Source organism: Gallinula chloropus (genome assembly GCF_964237585.1).
Source record: "Gallinula chloropus genome assembly, chromosome: 4".
Taxonomy (NCBI): Eukaryota; Metazoa; Chordata; class Aves; order Gruiformes; family Rallidae; genus Gallinula; species Gallinula chloropus.
The window spans coordinates 71,647,527-71,668,769 of record NC_140088.1 but is presented as its reverse complement, the minus strand read 5'-3'; the positions used below and the strand labels follow the sequence as shown (position 1 = coordinate 71,668,769).

Genomic DNA, 21,243 nt, shown 5'->3' with positions numbered 1-21,243 from the left:
ACTAAACAGTAGTTAGGGATGTCAACCAGCCTTTGATGTCCAGTTTTGCAAAATTGTGCGTCAGTTGAAATTGCCATACAAACACAGGTTGTCTTTGTCCTACTCCTCAGGTTCAGAGCCAAATTTTAAAGCACGGCTGTACTGCTTGTTTGATTATATAGGTCTGTTAGCTACTTCTGTCTTGCATTCATCATGAGAGCACATTTGGAAACACAGTTGTTAGTCATATATAATTATTTCTGTAATATCTAATTATCTAATTGGTAGACTAAGGGTGGGATGGATGATAAGACAAAGAAATATCCATTGGATGCTGCACACCGCGCAGTGTGACAGCAGAAGATTTTCAAACTACATCAAAGAGATTTTATCAAGACTGCTGTTATTTTGTAACACTGAGAGAAGGATAACTAAGTGTAAAGGAACAGCTTTTAATTTAAATCTCATATTTTTCAACAATGTGTATGTGGGCTACATTTGAATGCTAAACCAGAAAGGTTTATAGTACATATGGTACCTATTTGAATTTTTTAAATGTCTAATTTCTGCTGTGGAAATGGAGGCCAGCTTGAGTTATTTATTGTGGGATGCAGAAGGAAATCACGACCCTTTGCAGGGACACGTTAGAATCCCTGCGCCATTCAGCCAGTTTTCTCCTGTCACACCTACTTAAATTTTCAAAAAGACGCTTTAATGTATTGAGTGTGCTCTGGATCATACTAGTTCCTGAGCGCTTATGACAGCTTTCAGAAATTGCTGGTGGCTCCCAGTAGATTGTAATTCTAGAAACAGGAGCCTGATGCTAAGCATCACCACCTGTTCTCCATTATTTTCCTTCAGAAGAAAACAATGCAAGGATAAGATTACATACTAATGGAACCCATTTTCACTAAATAGGTACATTTGGTCACATGTAATTTGGTGGCCCATAAAAGAAAAAAAGAAAATAGTAAGCCGTTTTCAAAAGGGAGAAGCAAATAAAACTTAAATGAAGAGTTTCCTAACTACATTAACTAAACCCAATTCTTACATGGCAGGTATACCAATATGCAGTATGTAAGTACATACAGATCCCTTGTTGGAATAGCTGTGTTTTCAATTTCATTTGTTGACATATCCTAAAAGACTTTGGACCTCATTCAGCTCTTTGTAAATCCACTACAGAGCTAGATTTGAACCCTTCTGGCATTTACACTGGAATTCCTATTTCTGCTTTGTTTAGAACAATGCAGGTCTTGTCTGTAACCAAGGTTCCTCTGCTGCCTCTTGGTAGAAAATAAAAATGACATTGTTATAACAATACTTGCAATTGATGCAGTTGTTTGTAACACTGTGTTGTCATTTGCCATATGCCAGCATTATCCCATGTTGTCTCTCTCCTACACATGCAGTGACATATATAGATAAGTGAAGAAATTTTAAAGGTGAGATCATCAGAGCATTTCTGTACACATTTTGGCATGTGCGTGTGATACAGGGACATTTTTTAAGCATAAAAGCATACGTGTGTCTCCTTCTATTGAAATCCCGAACATGGTAAAATCCATATAGAACCTGTGATAACCTGGCTCATAGTAATTGTTAGTCCTGGTTATGGACACAAGCCAATCTCTAAATCATACCCAAAGCTGCTTCTTAGCACTTTCTCTTGCATTTTTTCCTTTTGTCAATGTGCTCTTCCTAAGATTGTTTTAAAAAATCCCATTATCTTCTTTTCAAAAGTTTTTTTCTGCTTGTGCTGCTTGGTGAGTCCCCTCCGAGAGTCTGGATGAGGGTGTTGGTAGCTTTTCAGTACTGCTGCTTCCTGCAAACTCTTCAGTAAAAAGTGGTGGGTTTTCTTTTTTTTTTTTTTTTTTTTAGGTAAAGTTTGCTTTCTGAAATGTGTTAGTCCCTAAATTTTGAAAATAAGACTCAGCAGTCAATTGAAAAGCAACAAAGTGTCACTGTACTTCACAGCTGAGCATTTCTGGGGAGATGAGGTGTTAGCAGTGTCCATCTGCTGCAGCACACTTGTGAGGTGCTGCCTGCCAGCACAAGCCCCAAGCCTGTAGCCATGTGCCCTGGCACCCTGCTCTTGTAAGGTTTATAGTCTGCACTTCCTCTGTGATCTGTGGGAAAGCATCCATCACAGACCCATGGAGGAGCAACGTCATGATCTGAAGTTAGAGCCAACAGGAGATGGTAGAGATCTGCCACTCTTCTCAGCAGGGGCTTGACTACAAACCTGCAGGTCTTTCGTAATTCAGCACAAGTAGCCTGACGTTCAAAGTATGGAGATCCTGAGTTCCTTCATCTCATGAGTTCTTTCATTTAGGGCAAAACTGTCAGTCAGTAATTCCATCAGAACTGATGGGGCCATGCATGTACTGGACACTTTGTGGGTACTTAAGTAGATTTCTAGGGAAGGTTGCATGGCCGTATGAAACAGCCTAAATGTAAGCACTGTCTCAGCCATAAATACTGATGCTCAAAGGCTTAAGATCAAAAAGTAATCTGGTTTATTCTCTCAGATGTATGTGTTCTTTAGCATTGCACTGCAGACTTAACTCTGAGATTGGAACAGGTTTTGCTCAAAGGAAGAAGGAAAAGGAGATTTATGAAGTGCTCAACAGCTGTTTTTCCTGAATGCAGTAATAGTTTTAAAAGTATTCTTAGATTTTTTAACGTGTCTAATGACTTAAATATTTATAGACTTATTCAACAAAAGCAGATTATTTAAGCTTTGAAAGAGTTTAATTTCAGATGTACAAAATGGATTTTTGAGGACATTGTCAGACCATGACATTGCACACACAGTCTTAGCTTTTATGTGAACAAACCAGACCATTTGCGTGCCTCTTGTCAAGAGTTTGTCCAAGTTGTTCTAAAATGAAGTGATTGCTTCCAACTAACACGTAATTTACATTTCATAATATTTTTATTCTGTCATGTATTGATGACCCACTCTTCAAATCTTTACTCGTGTGCTAAGTCTTTAATGAGTAAATCCATTGTGAAGCCCAGAGAAACCATGGGATTATATATCACAGGGAGGGCTACTCCTATTAGGGAGAGATCCTTCTGATTTCCTAAATAAGTTAAAACCTTTGTTCTGACTTTGACTGGGAAAGCCCCTTTGTTGGCCAGACACAAAATTTCCATTCATTTGCATCATATTATTTTTTCTCACAGAGTAGATAACAGCAGTGCTGGATTGAACATCTAAAAGACAGTGCTCTGGCGGAGTGGGAGCCTGCACCCGAGCAGCGAGCGCTGTACAAATAGCTTTACTGTTATTCATGTAGCTTGCTAATGAAAACAATGATCTGGGAGAGTCATGAACAGAGTTCTGCCTAATGGAGTCTCATTAAAACAGCAGTTTGCTGCTTTTCTTTTGAACTTTTCAAAAGTCTTTCTTGAGTTACACCCGATAGGGATGATAAGGGTACTACTGCACGTTCCTCAGCAAATCTGTAACACACAGGCTTTTTCCCATTCAGATGTGTACATGAAAGCCAGGACTAAGACAGACTCTCATTTCCAAAACAGATGTACTTTGACTTGAAGACTTTAAGATAATTAGTTTAGGGGTTTTTTTGGTATATGGTAAACAACTGTGGCTTAGCCCTGGGTAAAAAACAAGCTGACACTGAAAAGAAATGAGGGAAGAAGGTCGGCAAAGGTTTGTATAAATAGCTGGAAGAAGTGCTGGGGAGGATCCAGGCATTTCTGTTTTGCTCCTAGCACATAGTCCCTACTGGCCATCACTCTGCAAACAGCTGGGTTCTAGTGGTGTGACAGATTGCCGCAGTGTTGCTAATGCTGATTATTTGTCATTACCTTCGATTTCCTTTCACTGAGTTTTATAACAATGACTTAAAAATACAGGAGAGAAACAGTGAGGCCAATGATTGCAAAGGTGGGTGTGTGTAGACAGACTTTGTCCTCTGTTTAAAGAAAGATGGGACAGACCTCATGATCAAGCATGGTAAATCCTGTTAATGCAAGATGAGGGGAAATGGGAAAAGATTTGGAGAGGGATGTTTTGGAGCAGATTTTTTATATTCTCTTAGAATGTTCCAGAAACATGTTTAAATAGTATTTGCATGTTCAAGTAATGTTCTGAAGTATACTGAGATCTAACCAATGAACAGTATTTGTATGATAATGGCTTACTGAGGGACTTCTCTCAGTAGCTACACTGTTACCAGTGATACCTGTGCTCTCTTACACATTCAACCTGTAGGCTTCAGCATGATTAGTTCTTCTATTGAATAAACCTTTATAAAGGTACTTAAATAAGATGAAATCTTTGCAAGTACACTATGTGCTACTGAAAACTTACACTAAGTATTAAGTAATTAATTCTGCGACAGGGGGGACTTAGGCCAGACTGAGTTAAAGAAGTGTCTGCATGATGCACTCAGTCCGGTGCTCTGTCTTGGCTGGCCCTGTGTGGAGCCAGGAGTTGAACTTGATGATCCTTATGGGTCCCTTCCAGCTCAGGACATTCTATAATTCTATGATATGCCCTATTATTTGAGTTCAAGATAGCTTGACACCTTCCAACAAAGAATTTTCACTGATCATTTTATTTATACTGATGAAAATGTTTGTTTTTCCTTTAGTAGCAAAGCTTACCTCTCTGCAGTACATATCCCAGTTGTTAACCTTTTAAGCTAGAGCATTGTGTTGCCTTTGGGCCAAGTCCTGAAGTGTCCCTTTTAAATGAGGTTTTGTTGATTAAAAAAAGAACAGTGCATCACAGGGCCCAACTATGGGTTTTCAGGAATAAAATCAGTGCTGGCTATCCATCATGACTATATATATACAAAAATATTTTGTAATATTTCTAGCATTGCCTCAGAAAGTCCGGGCTTTGAGGATGTGTTCAGAGAAGAGACTTTCCACAGCAGAAAGTGGGACTCTCTAGCACCTCTTCCTTCTCCTGCATGCACTGGGGGTGGAGGGAGTCATTCCTTCATCCTTTAGCCTTGGCATCCACACTCAGCATGTGGAGCACTAGGACCTGTAAAGCAGGGCTGCAGTCAAAGCTGACAGGGATAAGGAAGAGTAATGAAAATGGCATTTCAGTGTTTCTGGGGAGGGGCATTTCTACTCATACTCAGCTGGGCATGGGTTAAAATACTACAAAGTTAGTGTACTCCTTCCCCTCTTCCCCTCCTTTGTATGTAGAACACTTGGCAAGAGGCTGACATAGGAAATGATGGCAAAGCCTGATGTTTAGCCCCTCTCCACTGTATTCTGGTGACCATCTTGCATGACTCCCAGGGAGGCAGCAAGCTGCTGCAAGGCTGCGTGTCCCAGTGCCTCAGTTTTGAGAAATCCTCCTGGTAGGGAAAGTTGATCCTACCCCATATGACCCTCTGAATTGGTATCAAGGAAAATGCACCAAATGTAGGAGACACACTAACATTTTAACAATGACACTTTCTTTATGAGCTGATTTTCCTACTAAGGAAGAAACTTCTGAAGCCAGTGGGAACTGTGCCTTTTTTGGGACTGAGTGGTCTGTGGGAAAGGGAGCAAGTGCTGCTTTTTTTTTGTTTGTTTGTTTTTGTTTGTTTCCCTGTGTGTGTTCACAAATCCTGCAAACACTCAGGTGAACTGAGAGACATGGATAACACAAAGAGTTGCCCAGTGGGTTTTGCAGAATTAGGAGTGTAACCACCACTGTTGGGTCAGGGCAGGTGGAGAGAAATTCCCTAAGCCTGAGGGCTGGTCAGAGCACAGTGCTGGAGGCACAGTGCAAAAGGCACCTTGCCAGGGACATGGGCTGACTCTCTTTCTTGAGTGCAAGGTATTCTGTGCAGTGCAGTCTCTTAGAGAATTAGAAGAGCAGGAAAATGAAAGGGAATTGGTTGATTTGGGAAATACCCTTGCCATGACTGAGGAAAGCCAACCGATGTTACTCTGTTGCTTTTTTGTGATGAAGTGTGTTTCATGCCAGTCTAGTCTGCTTTTCTGCCTCCTTGCAATGTAAGTAGGAAAACAATCTGTTGCCTAAGAGGTGAATCATGCTTTGTGTACAGGAAACTATTACAAATATGCTTATGTTCTCACAAATGTAAACACATAAATAGCATCAAGCATTTGAGTAATTCCATTGCTGCTAGCTGAACTACCCAAGGCCTAGTTACAAATATTTTTATCTACCTAATTAAAACTTGCTTCTTTCCTTCCCCCTCCATGCTGAGGGGCATGTGAAGTACAGGGAAAACAACAAATCACATTTCTGGCGAAGGCTCTGGAAAAAAGGTAAGGAAGGAAATCTTCCTTTGCCATAGTCACATAGTCACAGTCAATGGTTGGTTTCCATGTAGAGTTTAAGGAGAGCTCATCACATATCCATGCTCTAGCAATGTCTGGCAGTTGTTAAATAGGCTATATTAATTTGTAAATATGCTTTAAGCAATCAATTTATTTTTAAAAAATATGCTTCCATGGGTATCATTAGAAAGGAGGATTAAATTTTTTCATACTTGGCCACCTTGATTTGTGTTTATATCCCTGTACAGAGGAGGTAAAGACCCAGTCACTTATATTTAGCACATCTGAAAAGAAGGGTATACGTTCAGAAAATGAAAAGAATTGTATGGTTAAATGGATGAGGGTTGAAGAAAGTAACCTGTGTTCCATGGACTTGTTATGTGGCCTTGGCATAGCCAAGCCATTTCATCTCCACTACTAAAACTATTTAAAAGAATGAAGAGTGAAGAAAGAAAAATAAAAAAGGCAAACAAATCCAACAACCAAAAACCTTAAAATCTTTTCTGCTCTTGCTTGGTCTTGCTTGTGTAGATTGTGTGGCAGGTAAAGAACTCATCCCATAGAATAGCACCTAGACACAGCCTTTGGGCATGGTTATAATGCAGATAATGCCATCAAGAGAGCTTCAGGCATGGCTTGACCGTGCTTGCATTCTGGGGCATCTCAATGTGAAAAGTGCTTACTAACGAAGCATGCAGTACCCTGGAGAATCCAACTCTTGCAGAAAAGAAGTTGTCAAGAAGGTGGTGCAATATTACCATGGTTCCTATTTCTTTGGCTTTCTTAACAAGTATCAGATATACACGGAAGTTTTCATTACAATAAAGTTGCGTGAACGAAAAAGTAGTATCAGGTTGCTGCATCTGGCTTAGCTTTAGAAGTGGAAATATAGTAACGGGATAAACGAAAGGGCCACCCACTATAAAGTGTGGGTGACCCATATAAGGAAAAAAAAAATCTTTAATGGATATTTATTCCAAAGGCTGTTACAAAGGAACTGCTCTCAGACTGATGTAGTGCCAAGCATAGAGGATTAAACTTTTTAATGACTTTTTGTTGATCAACATCCAAGACATCTAGGAACAAAGAGGAGATTCCGTAACTCCACATAAAGAATATTATTTTCAGACAAGAAGAGAGTGCTTGAACACATAAGTTCAGAAGATACAGTAAAACGTAGCAGGGAAGAGGATAAATACAAGTCTCAGCTGCAGAACAGCTTATTTTGAGGGTGGAGAACAGATTTATAGCTAATTCAATGTTAAATGCCAGAATCGTAGGTAATTGCATGCTGACAATGACTAGGAGAATGTCCAATTTGGCTTCATTCAGAAATTGCATAGGATTATTCCTGTTTCTTTGGATCTTTTTTTAAATTTCTTTTTGAGGGTGGTGGTGGTACTTGTATCAAGAAATGACTGTCCCTTGTAGGTAGGGTACCCGAGTCTGGATTTTTTTCTCTCTTTTTTTTTCTCTCATTTCTATGACATTAGGTGCTTTTCATATAATCAGATTTTTTTTAAAATCTTTCTGTCCTTTTTCTTATGTGCTATGGTGTCTAGCACTGAAGGAAGTCTTGCTTGGAAATGGAAAGGGGCCCATAAGGTTGAGAAGAGGGTGTAGTCAGAGTACAACGTCTGGAATGAAGGATGGTCCCGCAGTGGCTATTGCAGACTGAAACTGCAAGCAGTCCCTACTAACTCAGGGGCTGCAGACATATATGTAGTCTGAAGCCACCCTGTTTTTGCCTCCTGGACTGCATGTGCTCAGCTTGCTCTTCTGAGAATTGGGGCCTGGGTTTGTTTGAATTAATAGTGAAGTCATTACACTATGTAAATATGTTAGTGTTCATCTGGTTTTACTCACAAGTTATTCTTGCCTTGCTGTGTTGTTCCTGTTTTCCTGTTTGTGCAAAACTAACCAGGATCATTTTAAAAGAAAAAGGAAAAGAGGGTAAATAGTGTTGAAACCTTGATTGCTACGTTATTTACCACAGACTGAAGTTGGGTAGGCAGCTCTAACTTAATCATATAATAAAAGTACAATGATATTTTTAATGATGTTGTTAGGGTTCCTTTCCTTTTCTTTCATCTTTGGCCTCCTTTGAGTAAAGTGTGATAATTTGCCTTAATAGCCTAGTATTACAATTTTTTCCTTTTACTGAGGAGTCAGATGAACAGCAACATTCGTCTAACCACCACAGTGTTTACCCATGTCCTCAGGGGACTGTGACCAGCCCTTTCCCTGTACAGCTGCTCTTTTGCAGGTAGTCCCACTGCGTGAGCACTGTTGGCTCCCTGTACAAGCATAGCTGATCCTAGAATGAGTCAGGTTGAGGAGCCGTGTTCTGGTATCATAACTCTTCCTGTTGTTATGAAGGCAAAAGCCTCAAGTTGCATTAGTGACTTGTCCTGTTTCTCAGCCTCATTCATGCAGGCCAAACATAAGAACCAAAGAAATAACTTTTTTGTTCTTTTTTTTCTTTACCCTTGTCCTTAAATCTTATGAATTTCTATGGCTACCTCTCTGAATTCTCTGTGGTGCACAAGACTGGAGAGTGGGAGCTGATGCAGTTGCCCCAATGAAGTTTGTTTGTTCTGATATTAAAACTGGGCTAACTGATTTTTGATGTCTGATCTCAATTTTCTGTAGGTGCTTTGGAGTTCAAAATTCTTGGTCCCTCTTAGTTGCCCTGCAATGGATCAGTCACAGCAATCATGTTGCAGAGGGGGTCATGTAGAGCAGGAAAAGAGGGAAGGTGTTTTCAATATCAGATGACAGTGGTGGTTTCTGATGCATAGAAAAGAACTGGGGATTGAAAGAGGCATATGAGCCAGGTGTTTTCACATAAATGACCATCAGGGAGACAAGCAATAATGCTGACATTCAGCAACAATGTTAGATTGCAGTCAGCAGTCTGCTGAGGTGGAGACTGCGGTTCATCCTTCTCAGACATATGGCATCTGGCTGTCTCTCCAGCTGACACGAACTCATGTTTTCAGGGCTGTCCTTTTAAACACGAGGGCTAGAGAAACCACATTTTTAAAACTAGTGTCTTAAATGCTTTGTATTCTGCAATGAAAAGTGTTTTCTGCAAGGCATACCTAAGAGTCATTTTCAGGGTGAGGACTGCAGACAATACACAAATGTTTATGACTTGGAAGCATTCTCTCTCCAGGTGCTGGAGCAGACAAAGGAAGTTTTTGCACTGACTTCAATAAAACAGGGTTTCCCCTTTTACTTCTTCTAAATTTTGTGAATGTTTAAAAGCAAAGGAAGTTTACTTCCTTAGTAGCTATGCTGCAGAAGGTAAAGCTATCGTCTCATCTTTCTTGCTGTGAAAACATCTTTGCAGAGATTGTCCCCAATAAAAGCTCCACCCTGAAAGTGCATCCTGATTTGGGGGTCTTCGGATCCAGGTGTTAGAACAGTAACTTACTGCCGGTTCCCAGCAGTGTTATTCTACTCCCAGCCTCAATATCTGAGTATGTACCTGTAGTGTAATGCTTGATGCTTTGTGAGCCATAGGATCTGCTAGCTGTTTCCATCTGGATAGTAGTCTTATATTAATAAAAAAACCTCCATACTTCTAGAGTTAATAGATCCAGAGGGAAAATGGCTTTTGGCAACCCACAGTTCATCCATCGCAGTAAACATGTTGATCAAAAAGCCAGAAGAATCTTACTCTGGAACAGATGATAAATAGCCAATTAGAGACAAAACGAGAGCTAAGCCATCAGAAAAGGGGTGGAGAGAAGGCAGAGATAAAAGGGCAAGAGCAGTTTGCTGAAAAGGCTGGACATAGAACAAAGTGCATGTTAACAGACCTTTATTCTTGGAGCAGTCTTTGGTAATGCATTCAAAAATGACATGAAATCAAGACCTAGAGGCTTCCTGTCATGTTAATTTAGTACTTCAAAGATTACCTAACATTGCCATGCTTTCTGTTCTAATCCTGCTGCTGGTAGTTCACCAGACAGTATGAATCATACACATTAAGAGAAACTCCATAAAACGTAGGGTCAAACTGATAGCTCCCCAAATTTTCTATTCTTCTTTCATCATGTTCTCTGTAAGGTACCAGTTCTAATGAGCAGGAAACCTCCTTCAAAACCAATTAGCATAGGAGCCTCATGGTCTGTCCAAATGCTGAGATGGAAGCACTGCTATGTAGCACAATACAAGGTAGAGAGGGAAAACTTGAGCACCTGTGTATGTGCAGTATGCATGGGGCAGGGAACGTAACGTTTCCTCTGAAATAGCATGAGTCAGCAGAGTGACACCGGTATGGATCTGAAGTTGACAATTTGTCTTAAAGACATGATAGAACAGAAGGACTAGAATGCATATGTCGTGTCCTGGTGATAGTTTTATGCTGTTCTGTGGTACAAACATCTGTGCATATTTTGGGCATAGTGTGCTGCCCTTTAAGTCATTTGGAAGTATAACTCATTCTGGGAGGCATTGGCGGTGAATCAAGTTGAATAAGGTTGTAAGGTGGATTACTTTAAGTTCCTCAAACTTTTGACTTTAAACTTGAGTAATGCATGCAAATGTACTAAATTAAGGCAAATTTAATTTAGATAATAGTATCTATCCAGGAATTTAACTGATTCACTTGCAGTCTTTCACATTACCTTCTCTGTATGTCCTCCTGAAGCCAAGACCAGCTTTGGACAGACACTACCTCCTCACATTGTAGAACACAAAATGTAGGCAGCTCTGAAAAAAAAGCTATTGAATTGTAAGCTATTGAGTAAGAGCTTCTGCTGTAGATGTAAAATGCTTATAGAAATCAACCACATGGGCCAGGACATCACATAGTCTGAATGAGATTTCACAGTCTGAATGAGATTTCATACAGAAAAAGTCACTGGAGGTTTTCTGTCTGCAGGGAAAGAGGCACTGCTTGCAATGGCTGGCTTTGTGTGCCACAGGGCAACACAGCTCCCGTATTTATTTTAAGGTGTTTGACCCCTGGCCAGGTGCAGCTACATGCTCGCCCTAAGCGCTGCTTCCCACACAACTGCCTACTGCTTGCAGAACGCAAAGTTGTTTCCCATGATATTTTTGATGGGGCAAAGAAAGCCTGAGTCAGGACCCATGTGAGTCCTGCAGCCTTGTCAATTCAGAGGGACCTTAGTGAGGTTTGTTTTTTGGTCGCTAAGATCTGAGTTTTCCTTGGCTCTTGCACATCATGAGAGCTGGACTACTGCACGGTTCAGAAATCTTCTTCCCCTGGTGGTCTAGCAGTGGATTGAGCATGACTTTGAAACATGAATATTTATTGTCTTAATAATGCAGGCTTCTGGGGCCATTAGCCACACAGTTTGAAGGAATGACCTTTGGAGGTTGCACTATATGTAGCCAACGATGTAACACTCTGTGAATCAGACCTTACGAACAGAAGTATTGTTTTAAGTTGAAGAGTTAAAAATAGGTTATTGCTGGAAGAAAGTGCCTGTGCTTAATCTAGAGGCAGAAGATGGTGCCTTTCTCTCTGGGTCTGGTGGGGAAGCAGGTCAGAGTTGTATTGTTTCAACAAGAAGGAGGCTTGGTGAGAAAAATTGAATCATTAAACTTGTCATGGCAACCAAACGAAGTAAATCTGTTTCATTGCAACTACTGTGAGTTTTGCTTTCAGGAACGGTCTGTGCTACCGTAATCACAGAGAGTTGAGAGTTTCTGGTGAAATCAGTCTGAGACAGGATCCATGTCTGGAGCTGTCTGAAAGCACAGCATGATTTCCTCTGTGGGATAAGTTAACCATGGCTTTCTGCTTGTGCACAGCGAGATCCCTCGCTATCATCTATGCCTGTGTTGAGCTAAGAATAGAAAAAAGCAACATCAGCAGTGCTGTGGGAAAACTGCATTGCTCCAGATGGCTGCTGATAAAGTCTCTTCTCATTTGGGATTAAAAACAAAATAGTGGTGAACGACGGTCACTTCCCATCCACATCTTAATCTACACGTTTGCTTAGCAGCTAGGAGAAAGCTAGTCTGAAGTTTGTCAGTTAGACATGGATTTGTTTAAAGACACCTGAGAAGCTATCAGAAAGTAGTTTAATTGCTGTGCAGGGAAGTAAACAACCCATTGAGTTGGGAGTTTGTTTGTTTTGTTTGGTTACTTCCTTAAAAAGCTTTGACTTCTTCCCTGCCCGCTTGCCCTGCCCCCCCCCCCCCCCCCCCCCATTTTTCTCTATCTCATTTATGTGGTTCTGAATGAAGAACTCCATTGTTACAAAGGTTTTTGTCCTGTGAGGTAGTGTTAGGTCTTGCCCTTGATTTCCATAAAGAGAGTTGTCATTCTGTCTCCAGAGGCAAGTGGTACAAATCCCATGTGTGATGGCTCTTACAGGCCACATACTGCATGCAACCATCCCACCAATGTTGATCTAAGAACCAAAACAATTTTGAGATCCCAACTCGGAATCAGGCCCAACCAAGGAACCAAACAATGACTTGCATTCTTTGTAATTAATCTTGACAGCAGGCTATTTGGTTAAAGCATATGTTTGCATTTCCTAATTTATTGGCATGCTTTTACTTTGGACTAATTCTTCAGAGAGAGGGGGGAAAGTAAAAACAGACCTGACACCCCTGTGGCTATTTCACGTTTTGTCTATGGGGACCAAGTCCTTGCTTAGAGAGCTAGTTCTGTCCTGCCCAAAGCAGGACGTGAAGGACAATCTTTCACCGTGATTGAGCCAGTTGGTTGCTTCATTGTGCCTGATGGCTGTGGAATATTAAGCAATATGCACAGTCCCAAGACAAAAGGGTGGGCAAGTTTTATTTTTTGTCTCTTATGTGGAGGGTGGAAACTCTGTCCTCTTTCCTATGGTTCAGGCTCGTTTTGACCATTCAGTTAGCACACTGGCTGTAGAGAGGTCGGCTTCCACCTCTCTTGCAGTAATTATTTTTAAATTTATGAAAGTGTAATTAATTGACATAGACAAAATAATCCTTTTTCCTTAAGTAACAAGTAAGTAATAGACTGAGTTGCAGTAGCAATTCATTTGCCCTAAGCTGTCTCACAGGCATTGTGTGAATACAAAAGAATATATGGGTGTGACACAGAAGACAAGCCTTTTGACGGTAGAAAAAGACAGTTCTATTGGATGTGATAGCATATACTAATGGCACAGGTATTTGCACAGGGTATTAGTAACTAGGATTCTGATGTACAAGACTGTGACTAGTAGCCTGAATTTGTTTTCTAGCACACTGATAACTAGGAAGCAAGACCATTTCCGGTGTAAGGTATGTGTGCATTTTCTTGAGCCACTTGTCTCATCTTTGCAATAGTGCCTCTTTGCCAGGTAAGAGTGAGTGATGAAGGATTGCCCTGGTAGCCTACAGTTCTCTTACTTTCCAGCTGTCAACTGTCTGTAGTCTTTGACCTGTTTTTCACCTCAGTCCTTAGTACCATCATGGGATGATTGTATAAAAGAGAAATTGGCCAAGTGTCCTGTACAGTAATGGCAGTGATATTGTCATTTATGGGCTATGTGAGACTTTATTTCTCTTCTTAAGTGCTGCTCAGCATCCACAGTAAAATGGTAATGAACAACTTCCACACCCTTTCTTCTGCTGGGAGTGGTAGTAGCCATGATCTCCTCCCAGGACTGACTCTGCATTTGGACTTTATGATGTGGTTTAAAAAAAAAAAAATTTCCAGTCTCTACTGATATCTCTTCCACAAAAATCTCTTATTTAGACACAGCTCCTCTCAGTGTTGAAGGGGGTTCTGAAGCCAGCAGTATCTAGGATGACTTGGGCTGGATAAGTGATGACACAGCCTAGGTAAAAATGTCAGTGGCTCTTCCTGCCTTTCTGTCTTTATGGACAGGAGGTATCCTGGCACAGTAAGAACAGCACCAGTTCAGCTGTCTAGCCCAAATCCTCCAACACTGAAAAAAAAAAAAAAAAAAAAAAAAATCCAGTACATCTTTGTTGTACCTTTTTTGGACATCCATTCAACTGTATCTTTAATACAGAGATATAAAAGTCATTGAAATGACTTGCAAGAAAACATCTCAGCAAGCAACACTCTTAATCAAACAACACATTCTAAAAATGCACCTCATTATCACAGGCAAATCTAGTTTATGTCATGCTACGGGTGACTTGTTCGCCTGTAATCTGGGCAAAAAAAAATAAAAAAGATTATTTAAATGTAGCTTCAGGGAGTGCTACATATTTTATCTTGGTTTCATCTGGTTTCCCATAATATCAAAGCTTTTTTTAGTGAATAGAGATTTACAACCAGAAAATGATATGTATAGCAGAAGAATGTGAAAGGATGATGTGCCTTGTAGAATTAGTTATCATTGCTGGGGAAGTAGAGCTGGTTTACAGCTTGCTTTTTCCCGCTCCATCTGGGACTGATTTGTGTCTTTGCATTGTATATAGGAAATGTTCTCTGCAATTCTCTAAACGTAAAGGCTGTGTTTCAGGCGCTGTGGTGCAGGAGATTTTGAAAACCTTGACACCATGCATAGACAATTTTTAGCGCGTGCATTTTTACAATTATCTTTATTCTGTATTTTAAAAAATATATACATAGATTGGCTCAGCTACTGCCAAGAATGGAACACTTGTGAACACGTTTTTCTACCCTGATAGCCAAGGCTATGTACACACTATATTATTTTGGTTTATTTTTGTGTTTTAATGCTGAATAATCTGCAGCAATAGAAATTACTTTGCTGGGAGAATGAATTATTCCAATGAATGTTTAGTGATTAGGTGACAGACACAAGGCTATATAGGCATTTTTGTTTCAAGCTCCTGTGATTGATAGCTAGGATATCAAATGGATAGTGGTTTTGGAAGAAAGATCAAGACAATTGATGGCATCAGGCATTTGCAAGACGACGATTTTTCATATAGCTGGCTGGCAGCTCATATTTTGGGGTTTGCCAGTTGTTCTCTGAACTACATGTAATGTAAAACTATGTTTTTGATGTGTTGCAGTCATTTGCCTTAGGTAGGTGAACATTCAGGTTTATTTTTTCATTTCAAAAGTGTTATCTTTATTTTGGACAGGGCTCTAGAGTGGGACTAAAGGCTGAGTTACATCAAGTTCCTTGACAGTTTTTAATGTAAAAATTTTCCTTTGTTACTTTTACCACTCTTTAAGGCAGAGCTGAGAGTTGGCAATCAGATGTATATCCTAAATATCTTTTATATGTCACTCAGCCTAAAAACCAAAAGTAGACCAGACACTAGATACAGTATGTGAGAGCATTCATTAGCACTCTTCAGGATTGGGCGACTCTTTTTTTTTTTTTTTTTTTTTAAAGCTATTTGAGGAACCAAAAGAAAACTGCAAGTAGGCTTCTTGCTGACAAGTTGCAGGTGTATACCACATGCCCATATTGGAAAAAAGATGCGGTTATGAAATTCTTGATGACAGACAAGGGTCTAAAATGCCTTCATCTCCAGGTTTTAGCTAGTTCATCTGTTTTCTATTTGCATTTCCCCCAGCTAGCAGTGTTAGTATTTTCCAAACTCAGTATAACCATGCACGGGTCTCTATAAAATCATTTTTCTGCACTGTGTGCTTTGTAGTTTAGTAAGGTCTCATTTGAGTGAGGGAAGCCTTACTTTTATTTTAACTATATTATGAATTGTAGGTCAGTGCTAATGATTTCTGGCTGGAAAAATGAGGGAAAGGAGTGGTGCGACTGAGGGGAGAGCATTTTAGTTCTTATTGCTAGAGTAGGTAGCATCCACTTCTGCCTGAAAAGTACCAAACAGGTGAGGGCTTGCATTTGTCTTTGGTTGCTCCTCCCAGCTAAGAGATCTGGCCTTTCATGTTCATCCACTTGAGTATGAACGCAAGAGGAAATGTTTATCCTTAAGGGAGAAAGTCTTACACATACGTCAGGTTACTCCAAGCAGCTGCACTCCGGAATCATTCTTCAAAGATACATATTCAGAGGGCAGAGGTAATGGGGCTGCAGCACTTGGTAAATACCCAGCCAGCACCTTTGGTACTGTAAAGTAAATTTTGACAAAGAAAACAACTAATGAGATCACATGGGAAACAGCATGGTTCTCATTCCCACAAACAGCACTGGAGAAACTTGCTTGGGTTTATTATCAAATCTCTTGTTTCTTCTACGATTCTCAATAGAATGGCACAAAGACAGGGTCCCTATAAAAGAACAATTTTCGGAACAAATTCTCAACAGCCTCCAGGTTTTTCTTTTCTGAGAACAATATAATCAAGCCTTGTTTAAAATATTATTAGAAAAGTAATCAGCCTACATTGAAAATTAGTCAGTTGATCTTTTTGTTTGTAGTGAATAATTAATTGGAAGAGTCATTTTGAAAGCAGTAAAAGGAATATTCCAATTTGTTTAAAATGCTGGAAAAAAGTAGTTGAGGAAGCGTAAACATCATTTTCCAGAAAGTACCCAAAATTTATTCTCATCTTTTTATCTAAACAAATTCCTCAAGTATAATTTTAAGGAATGAAAAAAAAATTCTATGATTAATTTAATAGGCAGTAAAATTAGATGCAGACAGAGAACATAGTTGTAGCTGTGTGGGAGTCAACAGAAAGTATCCTGGAATGTGGCAGTGTGTGTTGTTAAGTCTCCTTTAAGCATCATGTCTTTTCTTCTTATAGGAATAATCTTTTCTTTCTCTCTCTTCATGGAAGAATACAGCACTTTGAAATCCTGTTTTAAAAGGTCATTTTTCCCTGTAAGATAGCACTAGTTTTGATGAATATAGGAGAATTACATATGTTTCTCTGCTTGAAGGGAATTATATGTGCAATACAGTTTGTGCTTGGTAATATATTCCATGCTGCATACCATAGGGTGTTTTTAGCAGGCAGAAAGTTTAAGGAGTATCCTGACCAGTGCTTGTTTACTTCCAAGGAGTCCAACTGAGATAGGCCAGTGGGGAGTGATGCAATCGCAAAGGAGCTCGTACCAATGTGATGTAGATATTCGCTGTGAGAACAGTGAACTTATTTTCCATCAGTTTGTTAGACAACTATCAAAACAAAATGTCTTCTTGGAGGTTAAACTAAAATGTTAAGTATTGCAGGGTGTATTATGGGATTTTTACTGAGAGGACTTTTATGGCTCTGTTTGTTCTTCACTATGGAGTTTTACGCTCTTGTCTATGAAACAGATTCCTGAAACCACAAGAATAGGAGTTCTCTTGTGACGACATAATGTTTGAGGCAAGAAAAGATGAAAACACGAGGAAGGTGGTTGTAATTCCCTGATTCTTACCCAGCAGCAGTAGCTTAAAGATTGTTGTATGGCTGCAGTGAAGTATCCTACCTGCATCTCTTGGCCCCAGTGAACGTTAGCTCAACTGTCTGGGGGTTTCAGTGGTGATTTGTTGGGGTTTTTAATTTATTTTATTTTTTTTCTTTTATGGGCTTTGTACACCTTGTACAAAACAGTATTCACTGTAAACCTTTCTTCTATTCACCAGGCCTATCCTTGTACCAATGATAAGGAATGTGAAGTTGGGCGATACTGCCACAGTCCTCATCAAGCAACATCTGCATGTATGATGTGTCGGAGGAAGAAGAAGCGTTGCCACAGAGATGGCATGTGCTGCCCTGGGAACCGGTGCAACAATGGTACTTCAGTTATTTCTTGGTTTTCCTCCATAAAATCAGCTTTTTCATAGCACCTATTTCTCTGAGTTATCCCCAGCAAAACTTCTGCTATTTTTTTTTTTCTGGGTGACCATGCTCTTTTTACTAAACCTGGAAAACCTCATTTCCTACTTCATTCCACTCCATTTTCTTCAACAATATTTTTATGTTTGAGGCCTCTGTGCTACCTACCAGGTTTTTTCCCATTTTGCAGTGGCGAAACCCAAAAATGCTGGTGCTGCCTGAAGTCACAGCACTGCATTCAATGTGGTTTGATTCACTGGAAGACTGCCCAGAACCCATATTTTTAAGGCAGCAAAAGAGATTTAATGAATCCTTGATCTACTCTCCCTGGCAAGGTTATAAGGGTAGTGTTTGCATTCCCATACTTGCCTCTGGAGAGAGAGGTCTACAAGGCAGTCTCCAGGTGCTCAGACCATGAAGCCAGAATGACACTGCAGAGCTGAGGTGAAGTTAGGTGCAGAGGTGTAATTAGAGCCAAGCATCACTGAGGCCAAGCCACAGTGTTTTTATGGTGCCAGTCTTGTTCTGTGTATGTCTCTCAGCTGCTCTTCCTCTTGTTCAAATCTTTGACTGACTGTTTTCTCCCTGTAGGTATTTGTATACCAGTAACAGAAAGCATCCTTACACCTCACATCCCTGCTCTAGAAGGGCCACGCAACAAGAAGAATGGTCACTATGCTAGCAAGGATTTGGGATGGCAAAACCTAGGGAGGCCACGCTCCAAGCTGTCACACATAAAAGGTAAGATCACATTTGCACTGCACTGCTTTGTTCCTTCATGTAATGAGTCACATTATTGCTGTAAAGATGCAGCAATGCAAACCAGAAATAGGCAATATTTTCACAGGGAGTGAATGTCTATCATGAGAATTCACAGCATGACTTGAAAAATGATATAACAACAGTTCTATCAAACAACAGTTGCTGTGATTGAAATAGCATCTGCTTTCTTCTCTATACCTGGGGTGGACTGACAATCCATTTTCTGTCATGCAAGATTGCACACATGTAACAGTCATGTAATGCAGTGCTTGTAATTCCACTTACAATCCCATAGCTGAATTTATCCTTACTAAGTCTTATGGCAAGTCTCATTGATTATTCCCCTGAACCTTCCTAATTCACATCTGCCCTTGTGTCTACATCCTTCAACTAGTCACAGACAGAATTTACATCTCTCCTTTTTCTGAGCTTCATTTATGTCAGCCTGCACTGAATCTGTACTTTCATGTTTTCCCATGAGGTAAAATAGTTTGGTTGCTGTTTTTTAGGACATGAAGGCGATCCCTGCTTACGGTCATCGGACTGTATTGAGGGACACTGCTGTGCGCGCCATTTCTGGACCAAAATTTGCAAGCCTGTGTTGCATCAGGGGGAGGTATGCACCAAACAACGCAAGAAAGGGTCCCACGGACTGGAGATTTTCCAACGATGTGACTGTGCCAAGGGCCTGTCTTGCAAAGTATGGAAAGATGCGACCTCCTCTTCTAAATCAAGACTTCACGTGTGCCAGAAAATCTGAATGAGGATTGGGAAGACAGTATTAAGTGACTGTGGCTTTATGTATTTAATGCATTACATTATGGTGGGAAATGAGGACTGGCTAAAGTAACAGTTAGGGTAGAAGTCACACCAAATGCAATTCTTTTTGAGCTGGTGGTAAATGTGAGTGCAGCTGGAGTTCTCCTACTGTGCAGCTCTTCTGTAAATAACCTCTACAGTTTGTGGGAAATGCTAGCACACAAACAAGTACAGTGGAAATTAATTTCACTTACCTTGCTGTGTTGTCCTGTGATGTTTTCAGGGGTTCAGTGTTAGGGCTACAGTAGGTTTCCAGCATGGTAATGACTCCTAAATAAATTGTATACATTGTACTCTTATAGGAAGCAATGCATGCCAGGAAGACTCATCTGTCAACGTTTTTGGTCACATTGCAGGTGTGAGAAATGGAAATAAAGTTACTGTGAATGTCCACATGCCCTTGTCATTCAGGGCTGACACTTCAGCAAAGAGAGCACTCCTGCAGGACAAGAGTGCTATGCTTGCGGAACCTCAGAATAGAGGGGAAAAATCGCCACCTCACAATTTCCAGAGAGCAGCAGTTTCTTTAAGTGGAGGCATTTAAACAGGGTTTTGTTTCCTATACACAAGTAAATTGAAATGTTTTATGTAGTTCAGTGTCATAGTATGGCTCTTTATCGCTTGTATTTGCCTCAGTTTACTGGTATTATACATTGGGTTGAACAGATGAAGCAAATATGTGCATGCTGAATCCAGAATTATATACAGGCAGTTGCTCATTAGTCCTAAATATACTTTCTTTGCCTAAGCATACTTGCATTATAGACATTTCCAAAAGAAGTAGCAGAGCACTGAAGTGCCTAACACAAAGAGCTATGGACTTGGGTCACTGTTGCTATTATAACAGATGATGTAGACGTTTGTTGAGATGTGTAGAGCATACTGCTACAAACTCAAATGGCTACTGATGGCACTCTGCAGAAGTATAATGGATTTGTTTCTTAGAGGCAACAAAGAAAAAGGAGCTGGCTATTGTGAGCACCTCCTCACCTGCAGAAAAGTATGTAAGAAGATGGTATGACCACAAATGACTTGCTAAACATCATGAGATGCCACAGCATACCAGCCTCCAGCATGTATTCAGCCTAGACTTGATGTCCTCTCAGTCTGGACTGTTCTGCCTGGAATGATGCAAGTACATGGACTGTGGACAACTCTACATTGTTTGTGTAATGGTTAAAAAAAAAGGACAGTCATTCTCCCTTGACTCACCACCCAGGTCTTTTCAAACTTCTTTCATTTTACTTTTTTCCAAGTATTCCTTTGTATAGACATTGGTAAAGAGACTGATATTTCTTTAAAGTTGTCTGATTCTATAATTGACCTATTGCTAAGTTGTAATTACCCATTTCTAATTACCCATTTTCATGTTTTGTAATACAAGGGACTTTTCTCTTTAATCAGTTCTGAAGAATGCGGGTACATCAGTATGCAGTTTTTTGAAGACCATGTCACCCATATCTAAGACACCTTTTCTGACTGACACATCTCCACTAGTGGTTGTTTTAAAGCTATAGCTTAGCTACACCACCTGGCTCAGACTTCCCAACTAGAACAGAGGCCTCAGCTATGTTGCCTTTATCTTTCATAAGAGTCTAAATAAGGTGATTATTTTACAGGCCTCTTTCCCTACTGGAGTTACTTTTCATTGACATCGAAGGACTTCAGTCAGAGTTTTATCTTTCAGTCCTATCATTGCAACTCTGCTCAATTCGGAGTTTTTCCCAGTGTAA

General features: G+C 40.1%; 1 protein-coding gene across 1 annotated transcript in view; it reads left to right on the top strand.

Annotated features, from left to right (window-relative positions):
• DKK2 (dickkopf WNT signaling pathway inhibitor 2) overlaps nucleotides 1-19,451 on the top strand; it is a gene marked incomplete at both ends in the record, with an annotated part of 39,345 nt that extends 19,894 nt beyond the window's left edge. The window contains 3 exons of the mRNA XM_084263919.1: nucleotides 17,737-17,887; nucleotides 18,521-18,670; nucleotides 19,201-19,451. Coding sequence (XP_084120045.1) covers nucleotides 17,737-17,887; nucleotides 18,521-18,670; nucleotides 19,201-19,451 — 552 coding nt within the window. The remainder of the gene's footprint in view (nucleotides 1-17,736; nucleotides 17,888-18,520; nucleotides 18,671-19,200) is intronic.
• Nucleotides 19,452-21,243: the final 1,792 nt, after the last annotated feature.